We start from the raw sequence: 23,852 nt of genomic DNA, 5'->3' as shown, positions 1-23,852 counted from the left end.
GTATCTGTATTAACAGCGTTATAGGTAAGATCACGGGAATAAAATATTTTTCACACAGAGGATGTCTAGTATCCTATAACGCTGTTAATACAGATACTAGACATCCTCTGTGTGAAAAATATTTTATTCCCGTGATCTTACCTAGGACATCTCGAGATGATATCGTTAGCCAAAATTTTAAAAGGGAAGCCTTAATATGACTATTTTTTTTGTTGAAATTTATTTGATTAGATGCTTCATCTTAAAAAATGTCATTATCTCCTGCTTTTGTTTATCTTTTGATTTGTCTATACCTATCATTTTCTTTACTTTTACTTCACTAAAAAATTTATTGATAACATATTTTTTAGATTCAATCCATTTTTGTAGCACATTTTTTAGATTCAATAAGTTTTTATATTTTTAATTTTCTTAAACTTTTCATATCTATATTCATATTTTTTTATAGACACATTAATATTCTAGATACAAGTAAGCAAACCTAAACAAATCTCAAAAATCCACGTATCTAACAATATGAAATACATTTTTAAAAAATAAAAGAAATAGAACTAAAAAACATAGAATAATCAAAATTTGAAGCTTTGGTTTTTATTCTAACAATTGGGAGAGGTGGAATTAAGTTAAAATTAGTATAATCTACCGAATATATTTATGGTAGAGTTTTTAAAGAGAATTGAAAAAATTTTAATTGTGAAAAATAAATAAAAGGAGAAAGAATACAAACGGTCTAAAACTTGAGAGAATTTTGAGAGGTTATATTATTATTATTTTTTTTAATCAAATTTGAAAGGTTTTAAACATGAAGAGAAAGATAAAAATAACAAAATTTGAAAGGTATCAAATTAAAATCAAGAGTTCTTTTGTCTATGGTCTTAAATATTGAGAACCTCTTTTTTCTAGAATGGAGTGTATGTATCCGACAAATTTATTGTGAAGCCGATTCTTGTATAAATTTACTTGCTAGTCAAATAATGTTTCTTCTCTCTTCTCTTAGGTTTACATATTTGTGAAGAGTCTCCTAATAGTCTCTTTTGCCCTATAGATTGCATATGTAATGGGGTCTCCATACCCCGTCTTATCATTTTTTCTTAGTTTGGTGGATTTTAATCCTGTTTCCTTCGCAAAAAATTAAAAATTAAAATCTAGAGAAATTTATGTGAGTGATTTATTATGGATTTTCTATAAAGATCTATATTTAATTAAAGTTTTTTTTTTTCAAGAAAAGTGTATTTATTATTAATTTGTATAGAGCATGTAGGGTATATATTATTTTATATTTTAAACTATATTCCCAAGTAAAAACTAACAAATAGATAACAATATTATATTATATTATATGTACTAATATATGAAAAATGTGAGGGTTTTTAGGATTTGCGGTCTTAGGCGATCACCTCACTCGCCTATACCTTAAGCCGGCCGTAAATTCTCATGCATCTTGTTGTTATCTAAAGCTACTCTTTTGAAATTTTAAACCAAAAGGTCTCTAAAGTACTTTGGATATTCTATTGAAACATTTGGATACTCTATTGAAACATGTTTATAAGATTCTCATGTTAGAGTCACCCTAGATGAAAAGGTCTTGAGTTTAAATCTCTACCTCAAAGAAGGTATAAAAACTTATGGGGTTGTTCAAATAATACTTTTGCAGAATTCATCAATTGGAGGTAAACCAGTAGTCATTTGGGTAAAATGGGTGCACCACACAGCTCATTTTCCAGAACAAATCCTTGCAAGCTCTAAGAATTCTACTATCCTTCTCTTGGAAAAAATAATCTCGGAGACAGCAGCTCTCTCGTATTCAAAACTTCCCACTCTAAATAGGACGAGGAGAAAAAAGGAATCATGATTTCACTAATTTTCACTTTTTCCTAATTGTTACTACTTTTACTTTTAGTAAAATTTATCAATATTTATTATTTACTTCTGACCACTTATTTGTGCTAACAACCTGGTTCTTGGATCACGAAACACAAACTTTTAAAAGGGATTGAGACCGTATGAACAATGTCAATAGGAAAAATTCATGACTATGTCTCAGTCTTGTGACTTCTCGATTCCTTCTGAAACATATGCCAAATAGGCTTTTCTTCCTTTAGAGTTGCTTCTGCAGCCCCTAAAACAGGACAATATTAGAAGACAGACCAGATGGATAAATACATCATTGTCAATTGTCGTTGTCTCTTAAATCAAGAGGTTAAAGTTGCATAACATTCATATGCAATGAAAGGTTACATTTTAATAGTTTGAAGTTTAAGTAAAGCATGCAAAGCCCAACCAGTAAGAATGATCAAGTCCCAACAGGATCATCATATCAAATTATCGATCGCACATGTATTTCAAAGTCAAGTTACCTATTACACCCCACTTATTTTTCCTATGAATCAACATTAAGACAATTTTCACATATTTTTTACAAGGATTTTCCACTTGGGTCGAAATCCTATCGCAAACGACTAAATAATTACATTTTTATACAGTCCCTTGATCTTCCTCCTCTTATACCTAAAATTTGCAATAGGGAAGAAAACCCAACAAGCTAAGGATCAGACAGGTAGCAACAAAATGAACCACAAACAACAGATGAAGGTGCACATGAAAAGCAATGTCAAATAATCTCAACTGCGATTACTAATCATTTGTCAAAGCACAGGTAAACACAAGGAAATCCTAATTAAGAGAAAAAGTAACGTTTCAAAAGCATCAGATGACAGTACACCCAGTTCTCCAGTTTTCTTTGAATACTCTTCTTCTTTGGCAAGAAGAACATTCCTTTTGCTTAGCGGTTGCTCCAATTCTTTAGCCCTTGATATTGGAAGTTACAAGTTGAATATCAATTCCGGCCTCTAACCGCACATTGCTTTGTTTATAAAACTTGTTGTCAAGTACTCGCTTCCCGCACATGGCGCAAACCCCTGACAAGCGTGCACGAGGATTTAGCACATTATCGCATTGAGATATAGTAATAATCTGTATGCAGATATCAGAACAAACAAAAATTACCATTCGTAATTCATACCTTTGCTGTAAGCACATGTGTGAAATACTTGGCATCCTGGTGTACTCGCTGCATGCTTATAAATTATGAACTTAGTATTTCCATAAGGAGTCCATCTACAGGCAACAACATTCAGAATTCAGAACAATGACTAGACTTGCAAGGCTTTACTTATGATGCAGTCAAATTAGAACTTTGTTATTGGCAAACAAAACTTTGTAAAATACGGGACAGTTCAAAGAATTGATCAATGAAAGAACCAGAGGAGAGATGGATTGATCGTTTTGTATACTATTACTATCATATATATAAGTTACTCTCTTAGCTACCTCACTCAATTAGGAAGTATAACGTGTACTCATTACATAATATCCATTGATTTTTTTTTGTAATATCCATTGATTTTTTTTTGTAATACAACATGTTAGGGAGGAGATTCAAGTTCACAAGCTCTTGGTTGCCATTGCTCGCTTTGGCCATAATATCCACTGATACAATATAATCGCGAGAGTTCTTGATTATAGTCATGATTCGTTGTAAATTGGCAAGAACTAGTGATGCAAGAGGAGAGACAAAAGCTTACACTTCTCGCAGACCATCGTTAATCTCAACTGAAATTGAATGTAGCAATTAAAATAATCGGAGCCCTAATTGGAGATCTACGGGGGGTTTGGGTTTCTTTCTATTCGTCTTCGAGAAGAAACGCGCCAGAAGTACCCGGAGGAGAAGGGGATTCACGATTCCACTAACGTTTCTTCAGAATTGTTGGAGGATACTTACTTTTCAGTATAATTGCAAATTACACGAACCATTTATTATACGTCGTCAGTCGCGCCGCCGGAGTTTGCCTGCTCACTTCGTGGGTCGTTCATGCGGTGAGGGAGGCAGGTAGTTTATGAAAAATTAAATTAGGGCGAACAAAACTGATTTAATGTCGGTCTTCGATTGTCATTGAAATGATAATAGATTTTCGATTTTACGCGGGTTTTCTACTGTCGGTCATTGTTTCTACAATAATTTGTAGGGTCTGACACTCGATCAGTATTCCTAGGATCCATTTCAGAATTAATTGGTAATGATGGAAGCAGTTTTGTCAGATTTTCTAAGATCTATTGTCATTCAAAATGGTGACTACACTTTTTAAAAATAAAAATGGTTACTACTTACTATTTTGAGCTCACTATTTCATTTTTGTGTATCGAATATGATTTGTCAAGTGCCAAATTTATATCTCAATGTATACTTAAGAGTACAATATTCAACATTAATATTAATAATATACTTTAATCTTTAACTCTTTTTTAATGGGAAAATGAGGTATTTATATTTTTTTTAATAAGCCAAATAAATCCGCTATATATATATATATATATATATATATATATATATATATATATATAGTGACAATTACAAATATGGCAAAAAAATTTAAGGAAATAACAAATTTAGCATCTATAACACTGATATAATCTGATATATACTTGATATACATCTGATTTACTACTAATATATAAGTGATATATCATTGATATAACTATGATATCTACTAATATAATTTCTTATATGATTATAGTATTTACTATTTATTGATTTACCACTAATATATGTGTAATATATTATTGATATGTTTTTTATATATCACTGATATAATAATGATATACAATTGATTTACGTCTGATATATCTATGATATCTACCAATATAACTTCTAATATGGTTTACCATTAACGTAGGTATGATATAACTACGATTTCTACTGATATAAGTTCTTATATGATTATATAATTTACCATTGATTTACCATGTTGATATAACACTTATATATATCTGTGATATATACTTGATATGTCTTTAATTTATCACTGATATAACTATGATATCTACTAATATAACTTATCATATGATTATGATTTACCACTAAATAACTTTGATGCATATGTGATATATATTTAATATGTCTCTAATTTACCATTGATATAATCATGCTATCTACTGATATCTATTGATATCTAACATTGATGTATCTGTGATCTACTGATGTCTATCATATATCAATTATAAATATATTTAGTATGCCACTAATATACATAAGATGTACATTATCAAAGATACATCAGATATATATCAGATAAGATATACATAGGTATATCATTACAGATATGTTTAGTATATCATAAATTAGAGTTACATCATATGTGCATCAGATGTATATTAGACGTATAATACGTACATCTGATGTACATCAGATGTAGATCGGAAGTATATCAGATGTATATCAGATATACATCCATCAGGCGTATATCAGATATATCCATCAGACGTATATCAAGTATACATCGGGTGCATATCAGATATCATAAGGGTAAAACTGGAATAATAAAAATTCAAATATTTTGCGATATTTACCTGAGGTTGACATTTTTTTAAATATGTATAAAAGTTTAGCGACCCATTACAATTTACCTATTATATAATTATTGTTTAGGTATTATTTTAGAAAGAATAGTATATAAATTTGTTAGATGGGTAAAAAGGTGCAGTTATATAAATTTGTGTGAATGGGTTGAGTTTTGAATTTCTCTAAATAGAAACTCTATATCTTGTTTTTTAGTACCACGTAGTAACATCCAAATGTGTAAATGTCGTGGCAGGAGCACGATCGGTCAAATCGTAGTCCGAAAGGGCGGGATAAGACAAGGCGGTTAGGTTGAAGGCAAGGAAGTCCTGTCTGGCAACTGCTGGTTGGGATGTACGTGTCTTTAGTCTTTTATTTTGATGTTCCTGCTCGTGCCCGGAGAGAGAATGGATACGACTCCCCCTCTCCCCGTTCTACCGTCCAAAGCATGACAGACGGTAAGGTAGGAGAATTTGAATTTATGTTAATTACTACCGAACTAAGCTTATTAAGCTCGTGTTGACAAAATGCTATATTGTTACCCATAAATATAGAGTGAAGTTTTACAAAATAATTACTATATTGAGTGCGGATGGTGAGGAAGAAGTATAGCTTCGATATAAAAAGGCAAAACGAGTGTGTAATAATAAAGAAAAGTATTCAATTCAAATTGTTCATAAAGATGGGTCCCTCTCCCTTACCCTCTATGTCACCTTTAAAGGAATATATGCATCCAAAAGAATAATAGAATAATTCTATAAAGATATCGACGCTTGAAATTCAAGCAAACATCTTCTTCACGCTGCCCTGCCCTGCCTCTTTTAATTTAATTTCAATATAATTCCCACCCAACTTCATTTATAATCCTAAATTATATATGTTTCAAAAACTCCCTCAACCTTTAATTTGCTTTAATTTTATGTATACTATATATACCAAACTTCAAGGCAAGCATATGGCATGCCATATTGTACACGGCCCATATGGTTTTTAATTCATATTATTATAACTATAAAAGAATCTCCAAATTCCACCTCTGTGAAAAATGCATGTTGTTGCAATATTTAAAGATATCCAAAGTCATTTCATGTGGCATAAATATTAACCAAATTAAATGGGGCGGTGTCCATCCAACTAATTTTATGTATATAGAGGAAAATAAAATTACGTGTTGGGTCAGTAAAATTTAAAATAAAAAAAAAATCACCACACCCTGATTTATATTGTTGTATTGCGCAAAAATGTATGTAATATATGAGATAATTCGTGGATGATTTTTAATTGGGTCGTGGAAAGAATCTTTGGTTGATTGTCAAAGAAGAAAAGCATTTATTCCCATTTGGATTTAGCCACGAGTCATGGATTGTTATGAACTTTCTTTATTTTTATTTTTATTGAGTTTAAAATGAATTGATATTCCAGAGAAAAACGGCATCCGATAATAGGTTAGCTTGTTTTTTAGTGGGAAGAAATGGAAGCTGGTTCAAAATTCAAATGGGGTATAGTGTGTGACATTTAATTTGATATAGTCAATTATCAGTTGAAGGGCGTGCAATTGCATGGAGGCAACTTTAATTTAGTCCATTTGTTTGTTTGTACTGTTGGTGTAGAGATGGAAGGAAAAGAGATCAGATGAAAGCAGAAGAACAGTTGAAGACAAGCTTGAAGTGGACAAAAGAGATAAGGGTAAATTTTGAGTCTAAAACTAAAAACTTTAGAAGATGGAAGGTCCCTCCACTTGTGTCATAAAAAGCTTCACAAACATTCTCCCCTTTTGTATATTACACTGATTTCCACATACATCCATCATCATCACCTTAGACCTACCTTTTTCCTCTAATATAATCACTTGCTTTAATTATTTAATCATCATGATATCAAAGAATGTAAAAATATATGTTCAAATTTATATAATTAAATTATTGAAAATTATTTAACACACACACAATACAACAACACAGTAGTACAAGAGATATGATGAGATGATCATGAGAAGGAGAATATATAATTATTAATATTATGATGAGAAACTTTTTGTTTGGTATTTTGATGCATATATTGACATAATGATGTGTTTGTATGATAAGTGGGGAGTGGGATAGATAGATGTTATTTGGTCGGAACGTAATAATTAAGCTAAAAGTTAGAGGTACTAGGAAATGTTAATATCAAAGCTAGCAGCCCGTGGAACTAGATTAGTGAGTCCAGTCGGAGGGTGGAGGATGTTAACAATTAATTAGCAGAGTGATCATAGAGATTTGTGCACGATGTTTTATAATTTATTTATTAGTATGTAGGCATAATTAATTAATAACACGGCACAGGGGGGGTATCTTTTTAGAAAGGAGGGTGAGGGTGAGGGTGGTGCGTACTGCGTTTAATAGTAATAGAATAGACAACATTCTTTACTTATAACAAGATATATATGTTGTGGGTTGAGACTTGAGAGAGAGGTTAGGTTAGTTAGGTGGTGCGGTCTTGAGTTGAGAAACAGAAGGCTCACCGCCAAAGCCTGGGTTGGCTTTTGGTTTTAATTAAATTGGCCCTGCTGGGATTTGTTCTTGAATCTATCCGTATTCCTTCCCCAGAGAGAGAGAATGTTCCATCCTAAGAAAGCTTCGAGTATGAATTCTCACGAGAGATCAGGTGCTGCAGGGATGTGCGTCCAAGGCGACTCCGGGCTGGTTCTCACCACCGACCCCAAACCCCGCCTCCGCTGGACTGTTGAGCTTCATGAACGCTTTGTCGATGCTGTCACTCAGCTGGGAGGCCCTGATAGTTAGTGCCTACCTACTTCTTCTTCTATTATCAAATTACAATTATTTCATTCATTAATACACTTACTTACCATATCATCATATTATATATCTAACTTGCTCGTTTCTCAATTAATTTTAATTTTCAGAGGCCACGCCTAAGACTATCATGAGAGTTATGGGTGTAAAGGGTCTTACTCTTTACCACCTCAAGAGCCATCTCCAGGTTCGCTTGTCTTGTCTTTGAGTTTGGGCCTTATGATTAAATTAATTAGTAAAACCTGACCAATATAATATGCCACACCTTAGCTTTAATTATTTTCCTTTTAACCTAATTTAGAAATTTAGACTGGGAAAGCAGCCTCACAAGGAATTCAATGATCATTCGGTTAAGGATGGTATGAGAGGTGACTCTTTTTTATTTTCTATATATTTCCTTACCTTAATTTGTTTCTAATTGCCTTGCCCCAAATTAACTTTAACTTACTTCCCTGATCAGGTTTAGAACTTCACCGAAACACGGCTTCTTCCTCCAACATCATCAACCGAAGCATGAACGAGTACGCGCGCTTCTAATTCATTCCTTATATTTTTTTTTTATATGTTGGCGGGGTTCGATTCTTGTTTTTTTGTGTTGTGTAATGGTATTTCCAGTGGTAACTCACACATGGTTGATGCGATTAGGATGCAAATGGAAGTGCAGAGAAGATTGCATGAGCAATTAGAGGTAGGGTTAATTATATTATAATGAACTTAGTATTATATTATATTATTGGTGAGGTGGAGGTGGAGGTGGAGGTGGAGGTGGTGGTGGTGGTGTAGAAATAACTAAAGATGAAGAATATAATGTGTGCAATAATTCAGGTACAAAGACACCTGCAGTTGCGGATCGAGGCTCAAGGGAAGTATATGCAGAGCATATTAGAAAAGGCCTGTCAAACCCTGGCGGGTGAGAATTCGGGGGCTGCCACCTACAAGCCAATGCCAATGTCAATGCCCATCCCAAATAACAATAACGATTTTGGTTCCCCTCTGGGATTTCCAGGTTGTTTTCAAGATCTGAACCTTTACGGAGGGGAGCAGGTGGAGCTGGATGGACTCATGCCTCATCACAGCAACAACGACAGCTTACTGTGCTTGGGAAAGAATAAGAAGCCCAGCAGGGCGCCAAACTGGTCGGAGGATTTCCGGCTCCAGGACATAGGAATGGCGCCGCCCTCGTCCCCGTGCCAACAAGATCATCATCAAGATTTCAAAATTGGTGCAGCGCTGGTTGTGGAAAGATCAGATGAGTTGGAGGAAATGGAAATGTACGGGGCCGAGGCCAATGCCAATGCCAAGGCCGCATGCGCCGCAGTAGCAGATGACAAGAAATATGATCATATGAATGCAAAGCTTCAGAGGCCGTCCCCCAGAAGGGCCCCACTTTCCACGGATAGGACCAACAACTACCCTCTAATTACCACCGCTCCACCATTTGGCTGATCCGATCCGATCCACCTAATTTTAATTTATTTCCATTTACACCCCTACTCGTCAGTTTTAAGTGCATGCTTTTACTTTGAGTGACTTGATGATTTTAATTCAGCATTTGGCGTTTCACCATCAACAACCAAGGGGTTGACTTCACTTCACTCCACCACTTAAAAGGGAAAGCCTTCCATGCCCATGCATATATATGGCATGCAAAACCCTTTCTTTTGATTTTGACCAACACTACTATCATATTTCTTTTCCTTTTCCTATCCTTATCCTTAGTATACTGTAAGTTTTTTATACATGTCAATTGTGCTGGTTACTGACATTAATTATTGTACCATGTATGGCCTCTTACCTTAACCTTTATAAATTTCTTATTTTGGTATTTCGTTAAAATGTGTCAATATGAGTTCAAATTGAGTCGACTCTCGTTAATTGAATTACATTATTTATTAAGTTGTGAACTTGTCTTTTTGTCATTGATATATGGAGTTATATGATGTTGAATAACCTTAGGGTGGTGGTCTAAGTGCTTTTTTTCTTTTTTCGTCAAAGTTAGTTAGTTAGTGGGATGATTGGAGACAATATTATCGGGAAGATCAAACGGTCAATAAAATTAGCATGTCCATGTCACGGATTTCCAAAACAAAAGTAGATCCGACCAGGACATGGACATCTTCTCTTCTGGTTGTGGTACCAAAATCAAAGGCGTAGGATATATTATTATGCATTCATACCATCCACTCAATATTTCTCTCTCTATCTCTGTCTCTCTCCAACCAACGGGACTTACTACACTTTTCAAACCCCAAAAAGGTTCTGAATTACACCCTTACCAGCTAAATCAGTACAGTACACACAAGCATATGTGTATATATATAGGAGCATGTGTACTGCATGTGCATGTGTTTTCTAAGAGATGTACCCATATATATATATATATAGCATATAATAATAATAATATTGCATGGATTTAGTATATTATGAAATGGATTTGAATATATAGAATTAGAGAAAGTGAATGGAAGAGCAGTGAAGAGAGATGTATGTGGAGATTAGATCCATCAGAGAGAGGTTGTGTTACGTTGTGGGGAAAAAAATAAAGATGGTACGCGCTGCCAGTGCCAGTGCCAGTGCCACATTACTTTATTGGTCGCAGAGAAAAAATGAAGCCAGTTGGCAAGAAAGCTCCTTGTCTAGTAAAAAACACTCGGAGACCCAAAAATTAAAAGCCAATATAAAGCCCAAAGCCAAGGAAGAATATATATTTACAACGCACTTCCATGCGTCCGCATATCGAGGAAGCTTCTTCTATCGGTATCTCTTTTTCCCATTTTATTAATTAATATTGTAAATAGCCCCAAAGCAAACCGCGGTACCTCTACCTCAGGAAGGCATGTGATGATGCCTTAATTGTCTACACTTTTCCAACAATATATTTTGATTTAAAGCCCATCACAGAATCCTTTTTTAATATAACAAATGGGATGGGGGAGAGGACGCGATTCGACCTCATTACCCTTGTAATCAAATACATGTGTCATTTACTCATGAACTAAGTTTATTACCTTTATAATCAAATACGTGTGTGATTTACTCCTGAACTAAGTTAATAAGTTAATAAGTTAATGTTAAGAGTACGTTACCTCTCTTGCCCCATTGCTTGCTTTGATTCATTATTATATTCTTAACTAATTCATTCATTCTCCCTTCCATCTGTAAAGGGTCACCCTCACCTACCTTCCCCAATCTCCTCCCTACTACATATTGTAGCACAAGCTTCTTTGGACCTATCTGCCTACCACATTTTGTTCAAACTTTAATTTCTAATGACTTCAAACAAAATAAAAAAGAAAAAGAGAAAAAGCGACTGATTATTACATTACATCCCCAACACAGAAAATTAGAATTATAAACAAATATTCATAGTTTTGCACCAAAATATATATATAATTTCGATTTTGTTTTACGATACCTACCCTTATTTAACCCTCGTCTCGCCAGTCTCCCATACAAAACATCAATCTCACCAATAATCAGGGAGTTGAGTTGTTATCTTATATTTTCAATCAGTTCCTAATTACTTCTTTATATTCGGTACTAGGGTACAATTATAATTTTGTAACTCAAGTTTTGGTTAAATTTGAAAGTTCAATATATACTTTTTTAATCCTTTTTCAAGGTTAAAAAATCCACAAATTTACGCCCCCTATCATGTTTCAAAAAAGAAGGGGAAAAAAAGTTCACCTGAACGATTTTTAAAGTTAGCATATGACATTCGTCTATTAAAATTTAATATTTGTCGTATATTTCTGATGTGGCAAAAATATATTTGATTAAATTCAATTTTTAATGTAATAGATTTTAGTACACCATGACTTAATCAACTTAAACTTATTTTGTGATTGATCTAACATGGTATATACCAAAGTAGAACTACATTCTATATGTTTGAATCCCCTTAATTAATATCATATCATTGTTCACTGATTGATTAGCAGTGTATGAAGAACCTCACATTATTGCCTATTGTTGGGTAGACAAGTAGGAGTAGGACTACTATATTGAAAATCTCATCACCAAAAATGGACATTGCAAAAGTCGAAGATGAAGAATCACACATTAATATGGATATAATCAAGTTTTGATGACAAATCATAATTACAACAACGATGGAAATATATAGAATTTACACTTTTGTCGATGGTACCCATCATACAAATTACTAGTATATCCTTTTGTAATATCTTAATTGTAATTTCCAAAATAAATAAATAAATACCAAAACTACATAAAAAAATACCAAATCCATTTTCGAAAATTTTGAAACACATTCCTCCTACTCTTCTGCTACGTCTAGTTTTCGTCTCCAGCCGACCGTCTCTACTTCCTCTCGTTTCCATCTCCGGCCGACCGTCTCTATTTTCCGTCTTCGGCCGACCGTCTCTGAATTTCTTCACCTCCGCCGCCGTTTGGGTGCCTCCTTCTTATCCCGCCTCCGTTATTCTTATTTAAAAACTCGTTGTTTTCGTCCGCTCATTCGTCTCCAGTCACCATTCCTTCGTCTCCAGTCCCCCTCCATTGCCGGAGCAATTCGTCTCCATCTATCCAGATCGAAAGGTTTGCATTCAAACATATCCTAATAGTTTTATCTTTCAGATTTCTACAATGTTGAAAATCATGTTGTTTTCAACTAGTCTCCAACGGTTGTTTTCGATTTCTGATTTCGTGTCAACTATTGTATATATGAAATTTAGTTTATATATGGATATATCCGAGAGTTGTAGTTGGAGAGTGAGTTGTTAACAGTGATTTTAGGAAATTTATATGGAATTTAGTTTATATCCGGATATATCCGAGGGTTGTAGTTGGAGAATGAGTTGCTAACAGTGATTTTAGGAAGTTTATATGGAATTTAGCTAAGAATGATTTTAGGAAGTTTATATAAAATTTAGTTTATATCCGGATATATCCGAGAGTTGTAGTTGGAGGGTGAGTCAGCCAAGCAATAGTAGAAATGAGGATACGAAGTTCACCTGTGACAAGATGTTGGGCCATTACGAGAAGGGAGAGAATGATTTGAATATTTTTGTAATTAATAATATTGGTAAATCAAGAAAATCAATTTTTGAATGGATGAATCAAGAGATTTGAGTTGAAAATTTGTATGGGGCCACAATAATTAAAGAATTATGATAATAATTTATGAAATTAAATCTTTTATATTTCTAAAAAAATAAATAACTATAATAAATAAAAATGCAATAAATAAGAGTAAAATCGAAATTAAAATAAAATTCTACCGATAGAAATCTAAAATTTAAAAATGTAAAATTAAAATTTTAGAAATTTGTATAAATAAATTTTTAAAATAATCCTCGAAGCCATTATCTCTGAATATAAAAAGAAGGATGGTGTGGACAACTGATGAAAACTAAGGTAATTAAGTCGAGTCTGAAGAAAGGGCTAACTGGGGCCATGTGTAATGAAGCCCGCAGTTAGTGGGCCTGAATCTTTGCCGTTAGGTCGGCAGTGGGCCCCTGGCCCATCCATAAGGCGAACCGTAACCGGACTTGGGTCCTACATATTGATAGTGTTTAAAATCCAGTTTTGCGAAGGTAAAAGACAAAAGAACGTTTCATGATCATTCATTAGTTAAAAGATTCCAAGGAAAAGGAAAATAATACTCATTTGCGCTGGTTTAATGAGAGTACTAGGGAAAGGGATGAAGAAAGTTATGTTGAGATGTATACAGATGAGATGAGTAGTGTCCAGTGATATGATTGATTAGCGAAGCTTAGGGAGACGTTATGCGTAATAGAATACAAATACAGGAGGGTGAGGGTGGAGTCATGGAGAATGAAGGGTATCAAAAATATCGGCTGGAGGAATAAAGTAGTCGATGCTAAGGCCTGCGACGTTGAACATGACATCGTCAATGTTCCAAAGCTCTTCCATTCGGGTCCTGCTAAATTGGGTGGACATTTCCCCAAACTTGAAGACGGTGGCGATGGACCTGCCGTGGTGAGCGATGAGGACGCCGTCGACGTCCCTGTAGTCTCCGATGCAGCTTCCGATGGTGGTTTCCCAGTAGACGGCGTCTCCTTCGGTCTGCACTCTGGTGAGGTGTGAGTCCTCCAAGTACACCAGCACTCCGCTCTTCTGGCAGAAGTACCCATACAGCACGTGCCTGATCACTTCCGCAGGCCCCTCGTTTCTTTCCATCACTGCCTCTCGCTCCGCCGACACTTTCAGCACAAAGCAATCCTCCTCCCCGATCCGCTTCTCCCCAAGGCATTGGGCTTTCGCGAACAGCCGAGCCGTGCTCTTTGGGTCTAGCCCCTGCCATGTTTCCTATTTCTTTATTCTACAAATTTAATTTAATGCATCGAGATTGCTGCATGCTCTTTCATTTGGTACTGCTACCCAATACTAATACTAATAACATATTATATTATATATTTGGGAACAAATCTACCCCATGCGATTTTATGTATCTCATTTTCGTAAACCAAAAAAAGCTTGTCTTTTTATATTCCGGGAAAAGAAAAAGGGAAACTAAAGCACAAGAAAGAAACAAAACTACAACTGTGAACTGCGAACTGCGAACTGTCAAAGGCAAAGGCAAAGCAGAGCCAAAAAAGAAAAAGAAGAAAGGCAGGCCATTGGGCACCATTGGATCCCTAAAGAGGAATGGAGAAAGAGAGAGATGCGGAAGCAAATCCCAAGATGGATGAGTAGGTGACATCATCAAGATAATCAATCACGTGCCAGCCATCCATCCCCAAAAATCCGACTCTTTCACTGTTGAAAAAGCACAAGCGTGTACGATAAAGCAGGGGACAGTTTCTCCATCATTGTCAGCTATTTCTTGGGATTGTTTATTTGTTCCACAGTCTCTCTCTGTCCTTTATTTGGTAAAGCATTTTTTTGAATATCTAAGCCATACCCGTACCCAACCCAACCTACATTCTGCTTTACCATCTGATCACATGACCAAATAACCCCACCAATTATTTTTATTCTTCTCATTCTTATGGTTGAATATGGTCAAACTAATACCCCAAAAAAGAAAAAGATGGGTACAACGCGTTTCGTTTCGTAGCTAACTGAAACTCGAGTTTGCATCTCGCATCACTTGGTTTGGTAATTGGTAGAGATGATTAATAATTAATTATGTAAAAATAAAATGGATAAGATAAGACGTTAAATTTTAGCAAGTGATGATTTTAGTGAGACCGATGGAGGGTGGTGCGTGCAACTGCAGATGCAATAAAAAATGGACAAAATAAATGAAATTAGTAAGGTACCTGAATGATGCGACGCAGAGGTCGTTGGGGACCTTTGGCGGCATGGGTGCCGAGCCATGGAGTGTGGCGCCACACGGTCTTGCCGTCGCTGCCGGCAACCACCTTACTGCCTCCGACCACCAATTCGAGAGACCACATGCCCGGCAGCATTTGCCACAGAACAAAGCAGCCGTTGTCCCCGCTTCTTGTCCCTATGCTCTTCACAGTTTTCCCAGAAGAGACCTCTGTTTCACACCGAATCATCTTCACGCTTCCGGAGACGTACATGTTCTTGGCAGACTTTTGTTGTTTCAGACATCCGGTAGCGGCCAGATACTGTTGTATGATGTAATGCGCGACAGAAGTTTCCTGAAAATTAAAGGAATAAATGATCGAATTCGATGATATAGTTAATTAATTGTAGGAACAGAGTAGAAGGCTGAGAGTGACTTACAAGAGGCGTATCGCGTGGGAAGTGGCAGTGGGAGTGGTGGTCGAGGGGAGTGGGAGAGGCAGAGAGGGGAATGGGAGCGAGGGGGCATGCGAGGACGCCGAGCAAAAGCTTCAAATCTTGGGTCTTGGAATTGGGAATGTCGAAGGAGGGGAGGTTGCGGTGGATCTTGAACCAGTCGCGGAGGAATTCCCAGTTGGACGCCGAGGCCGAGGAGTCTTTCTTGTTGTTGGGTTGTTCTTGGTCTTGCATTTGGGGATCCGGACTTTCCAACAACGGAGTCAGTGGGTGAGAGTACCAAATTGCCTTTCTGCGGGACTTGCTGGAACTGGAAGATCCCCCACCCCCAATCACAACCGCCGTCGCCATGCCCTTAACCAGATCCAATTCAAAACCTAATTCATTTCACAGGGACAAACTCACAAACACCTTTGGTGAACACTGGAGAATATGATAAAAGAGAGTTAGTTTAGGCCTTTAGGGTGGGACGCTACCGGACAAACTAAGCAAGACTCACAGTATAACCCAACCCAACCCAACGCTATATTATATATATAAATAAAGCAAACTCATCGGCAAATAAAGGCGGTACAGTAAGTTCCAATTCGGCGACACTGTATTTTAATTTTTAAAAGTTCCCGGCCCCTGCCACTAGCCCCACACCGACCAAACCAACATTTTCGATTTTGAATACGAACGGATCGGCTCGGTTTTCACGGTTCTTTGGCTCAACGTAAAGAGAGATATATACAGTCATAGTATCTGAACTAAGACTACCTGACAGAGAGATCTAATATAACAGCGGCATGGCATCAACAGCAACTTGAGAGCAAGAAAAAAGAGAGGAATTGGCGGCGGTGCGAAAGAGGGGGCTGAGAGGTTTTGGTTTGGGTGACCTGGATCAGCAAGGGGGCTGAGAGGTGGGAGTGAAAATGTAAACAAAACAAAATAGGGTTGGTCTCAGTTCAGAGGTCGGCCCAAGTTTGAGTTTTAGACGTATATTGGGCTGGGCGTACCAATTTTTATTTGGGTTCGGTTTGTTTTTCTGTTATTTAAATTCGAATCCAATGAAATAAATATTTTTCACTTTCTCAACCGAGGAATTCGATGTTCCTTTAAATAACCGAATCAAACCGATCCGGGTTTGTTGGTTTTTCTTTTATCAATCGTTTGCCATGCCACTGCCAGTTACCACGCTCCGTCTGGCCTCTCCTCTTGCATATACTAGAAACTCATATCTATCAAGTATGAATACAATAAATTATAGGCTGTTAAAAATAAATTATAATAGCTCTTCTAACTATATGGTCATAAATATTATTTTTATAGGCAACCTTAATATATCTTAATTCATCACGTCATGTATCGAAGGTTTGAATTCTTCCTACACGTTCTTGAACTAAAAAAGAAAAAAAGAAGTATTATTTCTATCTTATTACACATTTTTATTGTCTTAATAGGTTATATTATTCTTTTAACATTTTTCAGTATTGTGAACTAAAATAATTTATAAGAATAAAAGAAAAAGCACATTTTCGGTTCTTCAACTTTAGAGTAAGTGTTTATTTGGTCCATAAAATTTCAAAACTGATACTTTTTGTCCCTCAAACAATGCTTCTAATGGTTCCCTAAGTTACTTTCAATTAACTAATGTTAAAGAGACGTGTCGGTTAAATTGATGACCGTATCTTAATGATTTGGCAAAATATATTAATTTAATTTTTTTTATGACTAGTTGCATCAATCATGGAAATTAAGTAAAAATGTAGAAAGCCAATATAGTTCAAGTACCCTACACTACAATGAGTAACTCGTGTCATAGTTTTAAGAAAAGTTCGAATGACCTTTAAAAAAATTTGTATTTGTTAATACGAAGTTTTTGCATTTTTATGAGAATCTCAATGGCACCCACGATTCCCAATATTGAGTCGTTGGCACATCTCTTTCTTCTTTTTAAGTAATGAGTTTTTTTAAAACGACTTGCTTGCAAGTGTGGAGTCTAGTAAGCTAACAAAATTGTCACACGCTCAAAATTATGTTGCTATATATTTGCAAATATGAAAAATGAGAGAATTGTCCATCTTTTAAAGTTTTCAGCTAATGTGCAGTTATTAATAGTTAAAATATAGAATATCGAGTGTGGGTGAGGCAGGGTTGGGACTTTGGCAATCTCTCTGTTTAAGAGGATTTTGTTATTCAACATGTGCATTTAGTAATTGTTTATAACTTCCAAAAGCTGTCTTCACAAATCTTAGTCAAATTTTAGCCTTTTCTAGAAAAAGAATGCTTGATCAATATTTTAGAATATATATACACTACCAAACAAAAAGAAAAGTTACTAATATCACATTTTAAAGCATAAAAAAAACTAAAAACAAAAGTGACCACCAGGCCTTCAGAATTAAATCATATGAACCTATGTTCGGCAAAGCACATGAACACCCAGTGTCGGAGTACATCATCCTCCTCATCCTGAAACGGAGTCCTAATTAATTAAAATGTTACAACTGGTCTGCCACAAAATCAAAAATATTTTAGTTACTCTGCATATAAGATTGTTCATTGGATATCACATTTCTGCAACTCTTGATAATGTAAAAGTTGAAGAATATCATCTTTCCCCAACTCTTGATAATGTAAGGTCCAAGCTTAATTTTATTACAGCATTAACACCAAAATCACTCAAAGGCAAAGCATAGCAACAGGGTATACATACATATGGAAAATATCACACGAATAGAACGGGCATATGTGTGGTTTGTAGAAGGCATTCCCGATGAGGGAGCACACAAAGCAGAAGATAATTTAAGCTGAAAAAAGGAATCAACAAACGAAAGAAGCACGGGCATTATGATCACTACAGTAGAGACCAGGCCGCTGAGTGAAACCTTGGCTCTTGAGCTTCTCCCTAACAGTCAAAACAAGTTGGTGGTTGGTAATTGAACCATCAGATTCGGCAAGTATGGTCTGAATTGCATTGCTGAGGGCTCCATAAGAGGCATCAGCATTTCCTGATGGAGTGGCATCGGCCGATGTTTGGTCAGTTTGGCAGCCACTAATCAGGATCCCACCATCTGGAAGTGCCCGCTTGGATGATCCAGCATATGCTTCAGTTTTGCTGCCCACTTGAGTATCCAGGGCAGGCTTCACGTAGTCTTCATCTTTCTCTTGCAGCTTTTGTTTGAGAAATTCTTGAGCAAGACCACCAATCATTCCCAAGAACCCTCCTCCAGATTGCCCACTCTGGTCGCCCTGGAGCTTGTCCATGATCACCTTCATAAACTTCTTCACCTTGGGGCTCGCGTCTTCTCCAAACACATCGAAAAGGGTCGGCCTCAATTGGCCCACATCAATGTCCTCTTTCCCAGTTTTCTGCTTCAGAATATCTATAAGAGTAGAGAGCGGTAAGGATCTACTTTTAACACTCACTCGCTCCCCGTAGGAAAGCTCCACCTCTCTCTCTTCCTCTTGCACATCATCCTCGTGGCCGTGACGGTGTTGGAACGCTGAGGGAACGTGGATCCCACGAGATTCTAAAGCACCTTCGACGCTTTGATGAATAAAGCTCCTAAAACCAAAACGGGAGGAGCTATTTCCTTCTTCCCGCCGCTTGGAGTTGGTGCTCTCTCCTATTTGCTCCTCGGCATCGTCAATAAGACCGCCGCTATGGCAAGAATCTGATACAATCGTGAAGCGGCATCCCTCGGGAACCTGATCTACCAACTCCCTGAAATCGTCATCTGCTTGGACGAGATGAAAACGGAATGGAATTGGGTAAATAATAAGAGATTCGTAGAGGATCTAGAAATTCAGGAGAGATCGAAACTATAATTACGAAATTAAGGGCAGTTAATTGATTGGGAGCGTACCTGTGATGAGGTTCATATCGGAGGGAACAATGCACTCGTCGTAGCCGGTGTCGTCGTCGTCCCCGGTCTCTGCAGGAAGGCGGGTGCCGTGGCCACTGTAGTGGACGAAGAGAAAGTCGCCTGGTTCGGAGGATCTGACGAGACGGGCAAGGGCGGAGCGTATATTCTTGCCGGTGGGTTGGGGGAAGGAGTCGTCAGTATCAATCAGGATGCTGATGTCGTCCTCGGAGAAGCCGTAACGCTGGATCAGACACTGATGCATCCGTTTAACGTCGTTGATGCATCCTTTCAGCTCTGCCTTCGTTCCAGGGTAGTTGCATCCGATTAGCACGGCTTTCTTAGCCATCCTTTTTTCCTTTTTCTTCTTTAACAATTCGATTCCCTCCCAATACTCTCTTCCTCGATCTCCGATCTCCCACTTTTTGCCTTGCTGTTTCAGCGGTTGTGGTGCTAACTCTCCTGTCGATCTCCACTGCTTGGTGATATGCATACATATACTTTTATTTTCTCACAATGGACGCATTGTTGACTTGGCTACTTGGCCCCACGCACGTCGTGTCCACATAACCAGGCTCCTGATCCTTCGCCCTTCAAACTTCAAACACTGATTTTTTTTTTTTTTAAGATGAGTCGTCACCTTTACAACGGTAGTCTGCATGGAAGATAGATTTGCTACTATTAAATGTTTGATAATTAAGAGAGAAAAATGTAAAAAATTTAATATTTTTAAAAATAATGAGCTTTCAAATTATTCCGTGTTGGTTTGCCTATTAGGAATTTATGTAAGTTTCTTTTGAAAATAAATAAAAATAAATCACACACATTAGTAATTCGTGAAAGAAATCAAGGGTGAGATGAAACGTGAACAATGTCGTGTAGATGATGAAATAGAACATAGATTTGAAACATGAAAAGCTGGGCGGGAGAGTGAATAGTGGATATTAAGGGACGAGAACGAGAACAAAGAACTTTGACATTTATAGTATTGCGAAACAAATTGATAAACATATATATACAAAATATCATTTCTATAAACATAATATCAATATTACTCAATTTTAACATTTTAAATTTTATAATTTTTTTTGTAATTTTATCTATGTGGTTTATCAATAGAATGTAAAGTTAGATTTTTCTATTTAAAACCTTTGAATGAGAAAGGAGCCCACCTCCAATCGGTTAAAGTACATGTTTTCGTCTAATAAGTAAGTTCAAATTCATACCCTCATATATTAAAAAAAAAAAAATTGAAAGATGAAAGTGACCAACAGATCCCGACCAATAGAGGAAAAGAGAAAAAGGTAGAAGCAATTACAAGAAGCAAGACAATAAATATTTAAGAAACTTTTACATTACATATTTAAACGTTGGCGCCGGTCAGTGCACGAGAAGAAACAAAGAATTTCGAGCCCGGATTTCTTTATAATGATGTTACTTCAACAAGTTAATAGGATAATAGTGTATAAATAGTATGGAAAAAGTTGTGTATTTTGGAACGTGGCATGAACAACAAACCATCAAAACCTCATCAGAAAACACCAAATAACAATGGATTTTCACGACCATTACTCGTATAGTTAAATTCTTTTGACCACAAATAATCCATATATCAAAATAGAATATGTCTGGTTCAAATATTCTACGAATACTTTCGAAACCAAAATACCCCCACAAATTTAGAATATAAACCATCCAAAATAACCCAAAAAAGCATCACACAAACTCATAAATGATAAAAATACCAAAAAAATATTGAAGAAATAAACAATCCAAAATCTCGAGTAATTTTCAGACACAGTCTTAAAAACTATGGTCGCCCATCTGACTCACATACTGTTCATATTCTGCTCGTCGTGGGTCTGAATGCGTCGGATCTACCCGTGCCTCGCTGAACAAAAGTTGATGGAGGATGTCGTGCTACCATAGTTGGCTATTGCTGCGTCAAACCGTCGTAGGGAGGAACGTTGTGATTGGTGTTCGCGTTGTAAGTTGCGTGCCATTGGATCTGTTGTCGCCGTTTGTCGGGGCAAATCTATAGGATACGAGTTTTTGTGCCGAGTTCGTGAAGTTGCATCGCTACATAATCTTCCGGCCACCGTTGGATGTTTACCTGCTGGAATGGGACGAGATTTTGGGAGGAAGAGATGGAAGAGAAAGTAAGAGAGAGAATGGTGTTGGTGTTGGTGATTTTTTAGAGAGAATAAAATGAACAAGATTGAGATGAAGAGAAAGGCGGAAGAGGGTCTGGATGGTATGAGAGAGAAGAGAAAGGCGGAAGAGGTCTGGATAGTATAAGAGAGAGAACAAGAAGGAAATAAAAGTTTTAGGATTGTCCAAGTAGAGAAAGGGGTAATTAAAAAGTAAAAACGAACATGTGGAGGTCGAAGATATATGCCAATATTGGATTTAGTAATAAGATATTCAAAATTTAGCTTTTAAATCAATTTGAAATTTGGTTTCAAAATCTTATTTCCTTTTAGCAAAATAAAATTTATTTCTATAAAATACGTGTCTACCGTCAAAATTAAGTTTAACTATAAAAGGATAGTGATGGGAAGAATTCAAAACTCACCGTTATAAATCCTGGGATGACTCATTCAAATCAAACAAACTCAATTTTTTTTCTCTGTTTATTTACTTACTTAAAAAAAAAAAGAACGCAATTGCTTATCAGCAAAAACTTGTAGATGAGGTAAATCCCTTGTTAACGCACTGATGGAAATAAGGTTGTAGTAAAAGCAGGTATATAAAAGACTTTTTTAGCGTAATATCTTATAAAATTCGAATAGGACTAACAAGTTCTGTAGTAAAGTTGGATTTAGCAGGCGAAAGTTACGACGACTAGAGAAATCATCGTGAGATTCACGAATAGGAACTTTAAGTAGGAAATGTATGCCCGAAGTACCTGAGTCAAAAATTCAAGATTGTTTAACAGGTATAGTATTGATTCTACATGCCATGTAGGAGCTCGAAGCCTCATAAAGAGTGATAACTTTGGAGTTGGCAAACTATGATTGAAGAATGTGAATGAGTTGTTGACACTGAACAGCCATGTCCAAACCAGATTGAGAAACTGCTAATGCTCGAGAATCACTCTACTTTGAAGAAGATGCAGAAACCGAATTTGAAGATGAATTTGGAGTTGAAGCAGTTGATTGATAAGAATTATACTGACCAAAAGACTTGTAAGTTGTATGCCCTAAAATTCCACAATGAACGCATAATGGACGCTATCTTTCTGACATGTCCACTGGTATTATCCGTGCGACGAAGATATTACTGATTGGGAGGAGAATCATGGCCGGAGAGGGAAGAATTTGACGACGGCGAGGGAGGAGTTGGCTCCGAAGCGTCTGTAATGGCGAATATAGTGAGAAAAAAATTAGCGGGAGAGGCGCACAGAAAGGAATTGTTACTTCTTATACCATATTAAAACTAAAGGTTCAAGGACTGAATAATCTCCTTTATTGATTGACTATGACTATGACTATGAATAACTTCCCGTCTCCCTCATCTTCTCCCTCTTTCCTTCTTCCCATCCCACGAACCAGGCCGCCGTCGTCGTCGCTATAGCGTCTCGCTCAACCCCACACCCACCCACGCCACCCTCTTCCCCATCGCCTTGCTCGCCTCGATCTCCATCGCCGCCACCCATTTGTGTGAGTTAGATTGAGAAGACTAGGGGGAGAAAAAGCGGCGAAAACATGCGAATCAAGCCCTAAAAAATCTGAAGCTCGCGAATCGTATGATTGATTGGAACTGGAGTCGATTGAAATTTTGGGGGAGAAAATTGAGGGAGGAAGAGAAAGAGAGAGTAACCCGTGGGAACTGGTAGATGTTGGTAGGGGTATTGATTGCCCTTTCTTACCTTCCATGGCGGAATAGTGACCCTTTCCTAATTCTTAACCCAACTATTTCGTATACATTGGATGCAATTTTTTTTCGAGAGAATGAGAAGTTCAATTGGGTATCGCAGTCTGTCAGAGACGGAGGACACGCCGTTCTTCGGAAGGGAAGAAGGAAAGAAGAAGAGGATGGGAGGTGGAAAAATGCCACCATAATCCAATCCCAGAAAAATAATATTAACTTAATATACCACCCATTTAACCTCTT

At 36.6% G+C, this 23,852-nt stretch overlaps 3 protein-coding genes and 2 long non-coding RNA genes across 10 annotated transcripts; 1 reads left to right on the top strand and 4 right to left on the bottom strand.

Moving 5' to 3' along the window:
• Nucleotides 1-2,871: 2,871 nt before the first annotated feature.
• On the bottom strand, nt 2,872-4,038 carry LOC148211599 (uncharacterized). The gene is made up of 3 exons (XR_015790456.1): nt 3,585-4,038; nt 3,023-3,117; nt 2,872-2,918 (listed from the first exon to the last, which is right to left on the bottom strand). It is a non-coding gene; the product is annotated as an uncharacterized LOC148211599 (long non-coding RNA).
• Nucleotides 4,039-7,785: 3,747 nt separating this feature from the next.
• On the top strand, nt 7,786-10,015 carry LOC111016685 (myb family transcription factor IPN2). Of its 6 annotated transcripts, none has more exons than XM_022292157.2 (7): nt 7,786-8,173; nt 8,301-8,377; nt 8,492-8,558; nt 8,651-8,711; nt 8,806-8,878; nt 9,016-9,100; nt 9,197-10,015. In XM_022292157.2, the coding sequence occupies exons 1-7, from the start codon at nt 7,993-7,995 to the stop codon at nt 9,634-9,636; spliced, it is 984 nt and encodes a 327-aa protein (XP_022147849.1). In that variant the 5' UTR covers nt 7,786-7,992; the 3' UTR covers nt 9,637-10,015. The 6 variants fall into 6 exon arrangements, with proteins under 6 accessions (XP_022147849.1, XP_087979657.1, XP_022147846.1 ...); XM_088123531.1 differs by having other exon boundaries at nt 7,793-8,173; nt 8,836-8,878; XM_022292154.2 differs by having other exon boundaries at nt 7,797-8,173; nt 8,492-8,549; nt 9,016-10,015.
• Nucleotides 10,016-13,754: 3,739 nt separating this feature from the next.
• Nucleotides 13,755-16,788, bottom strand: LOC111016677 (C-type mannose receptor (DUF620)). The gene is made up of 4 exons (XM_022292142.2): nt 16,648-16,788; nt 15,874-16,311; nt 15,441-15,788; nt 13,755-14,472 (listed from the first exon to the last, which is right to left on the bottom strand). The coding sequence occupies exons 2-4, from the start codon at nt 16,237-16,239 to the stop codon at nt 13,981-13,983; spliced, it is 1,206 nt and encodes a 401-aa protein (XP_022147834.1). The 5' UTR covers nt 16,240-16,311; nt 16,648-16,788; the 3' UTR covers nt 13,755-13,980.
• Nucleotides 16,789-18,460: 1,672 nt separating this feature from the next.
• LOC111016675 (metacaspase-4) lies at nt 18,461-20,219 on the bottom strand. The gene is made up of 2 exons (XM_022292139.2): nt 19,740-20,219; nt 18,461-19,610 (listed from the first exon to the last, which is right to left on the bottom strand). Exons 1-2 carry the CDS (start codon nt 20,083-20,085, stop codon nt 18,694-18,696), a joined length of 1,263 nt encoding a protein of 420 aa, XP_022147831.1. The 5' UTR covers nt 20,086-20,219; the 3' UTR covers nt 18,461-18,693.
• Nucleotides 20,220-22,484: 2,265 nt separating this feature from the next.
• On the bottom strand, nt 22,485-23,789 carry LOC148211598 (uncharacterized). The gene is made up of 2 exons (XR_015790242.1): nt 23,165-23,789; nt 22,485-23,092 (listed from the first exon to the last, which is right to left on the bottom strand). It is a non-coding gene; the product is annotated as an uncharacterized LOC148211598 (long non-coding RNA).
• Between the last annotated feature and the right edge of the window lie 63 nt (nt 23,790-23,852).

This window comes from Momordica charantia (assembly GCF_013281855.1).
Source record: "Momordica charantia cultivar OHB3-1 chromosome 4 unlocalized genomic scaffold, Mcharantia_2.0 BLBB01000004.1, whole genome shotgun sequence".
NCBI lineage: Eukaryota > Viridiplantae > Streptophyta > Magnoliopsida > Cucurbitales > Cucurbitaceae > Momordica > Momordica charantia.
The sequence above is the reverse complement of the archived record's forward strand: the minus strand, read 5'-3'. Positions and strand labels throughout refer to the sequence as shown.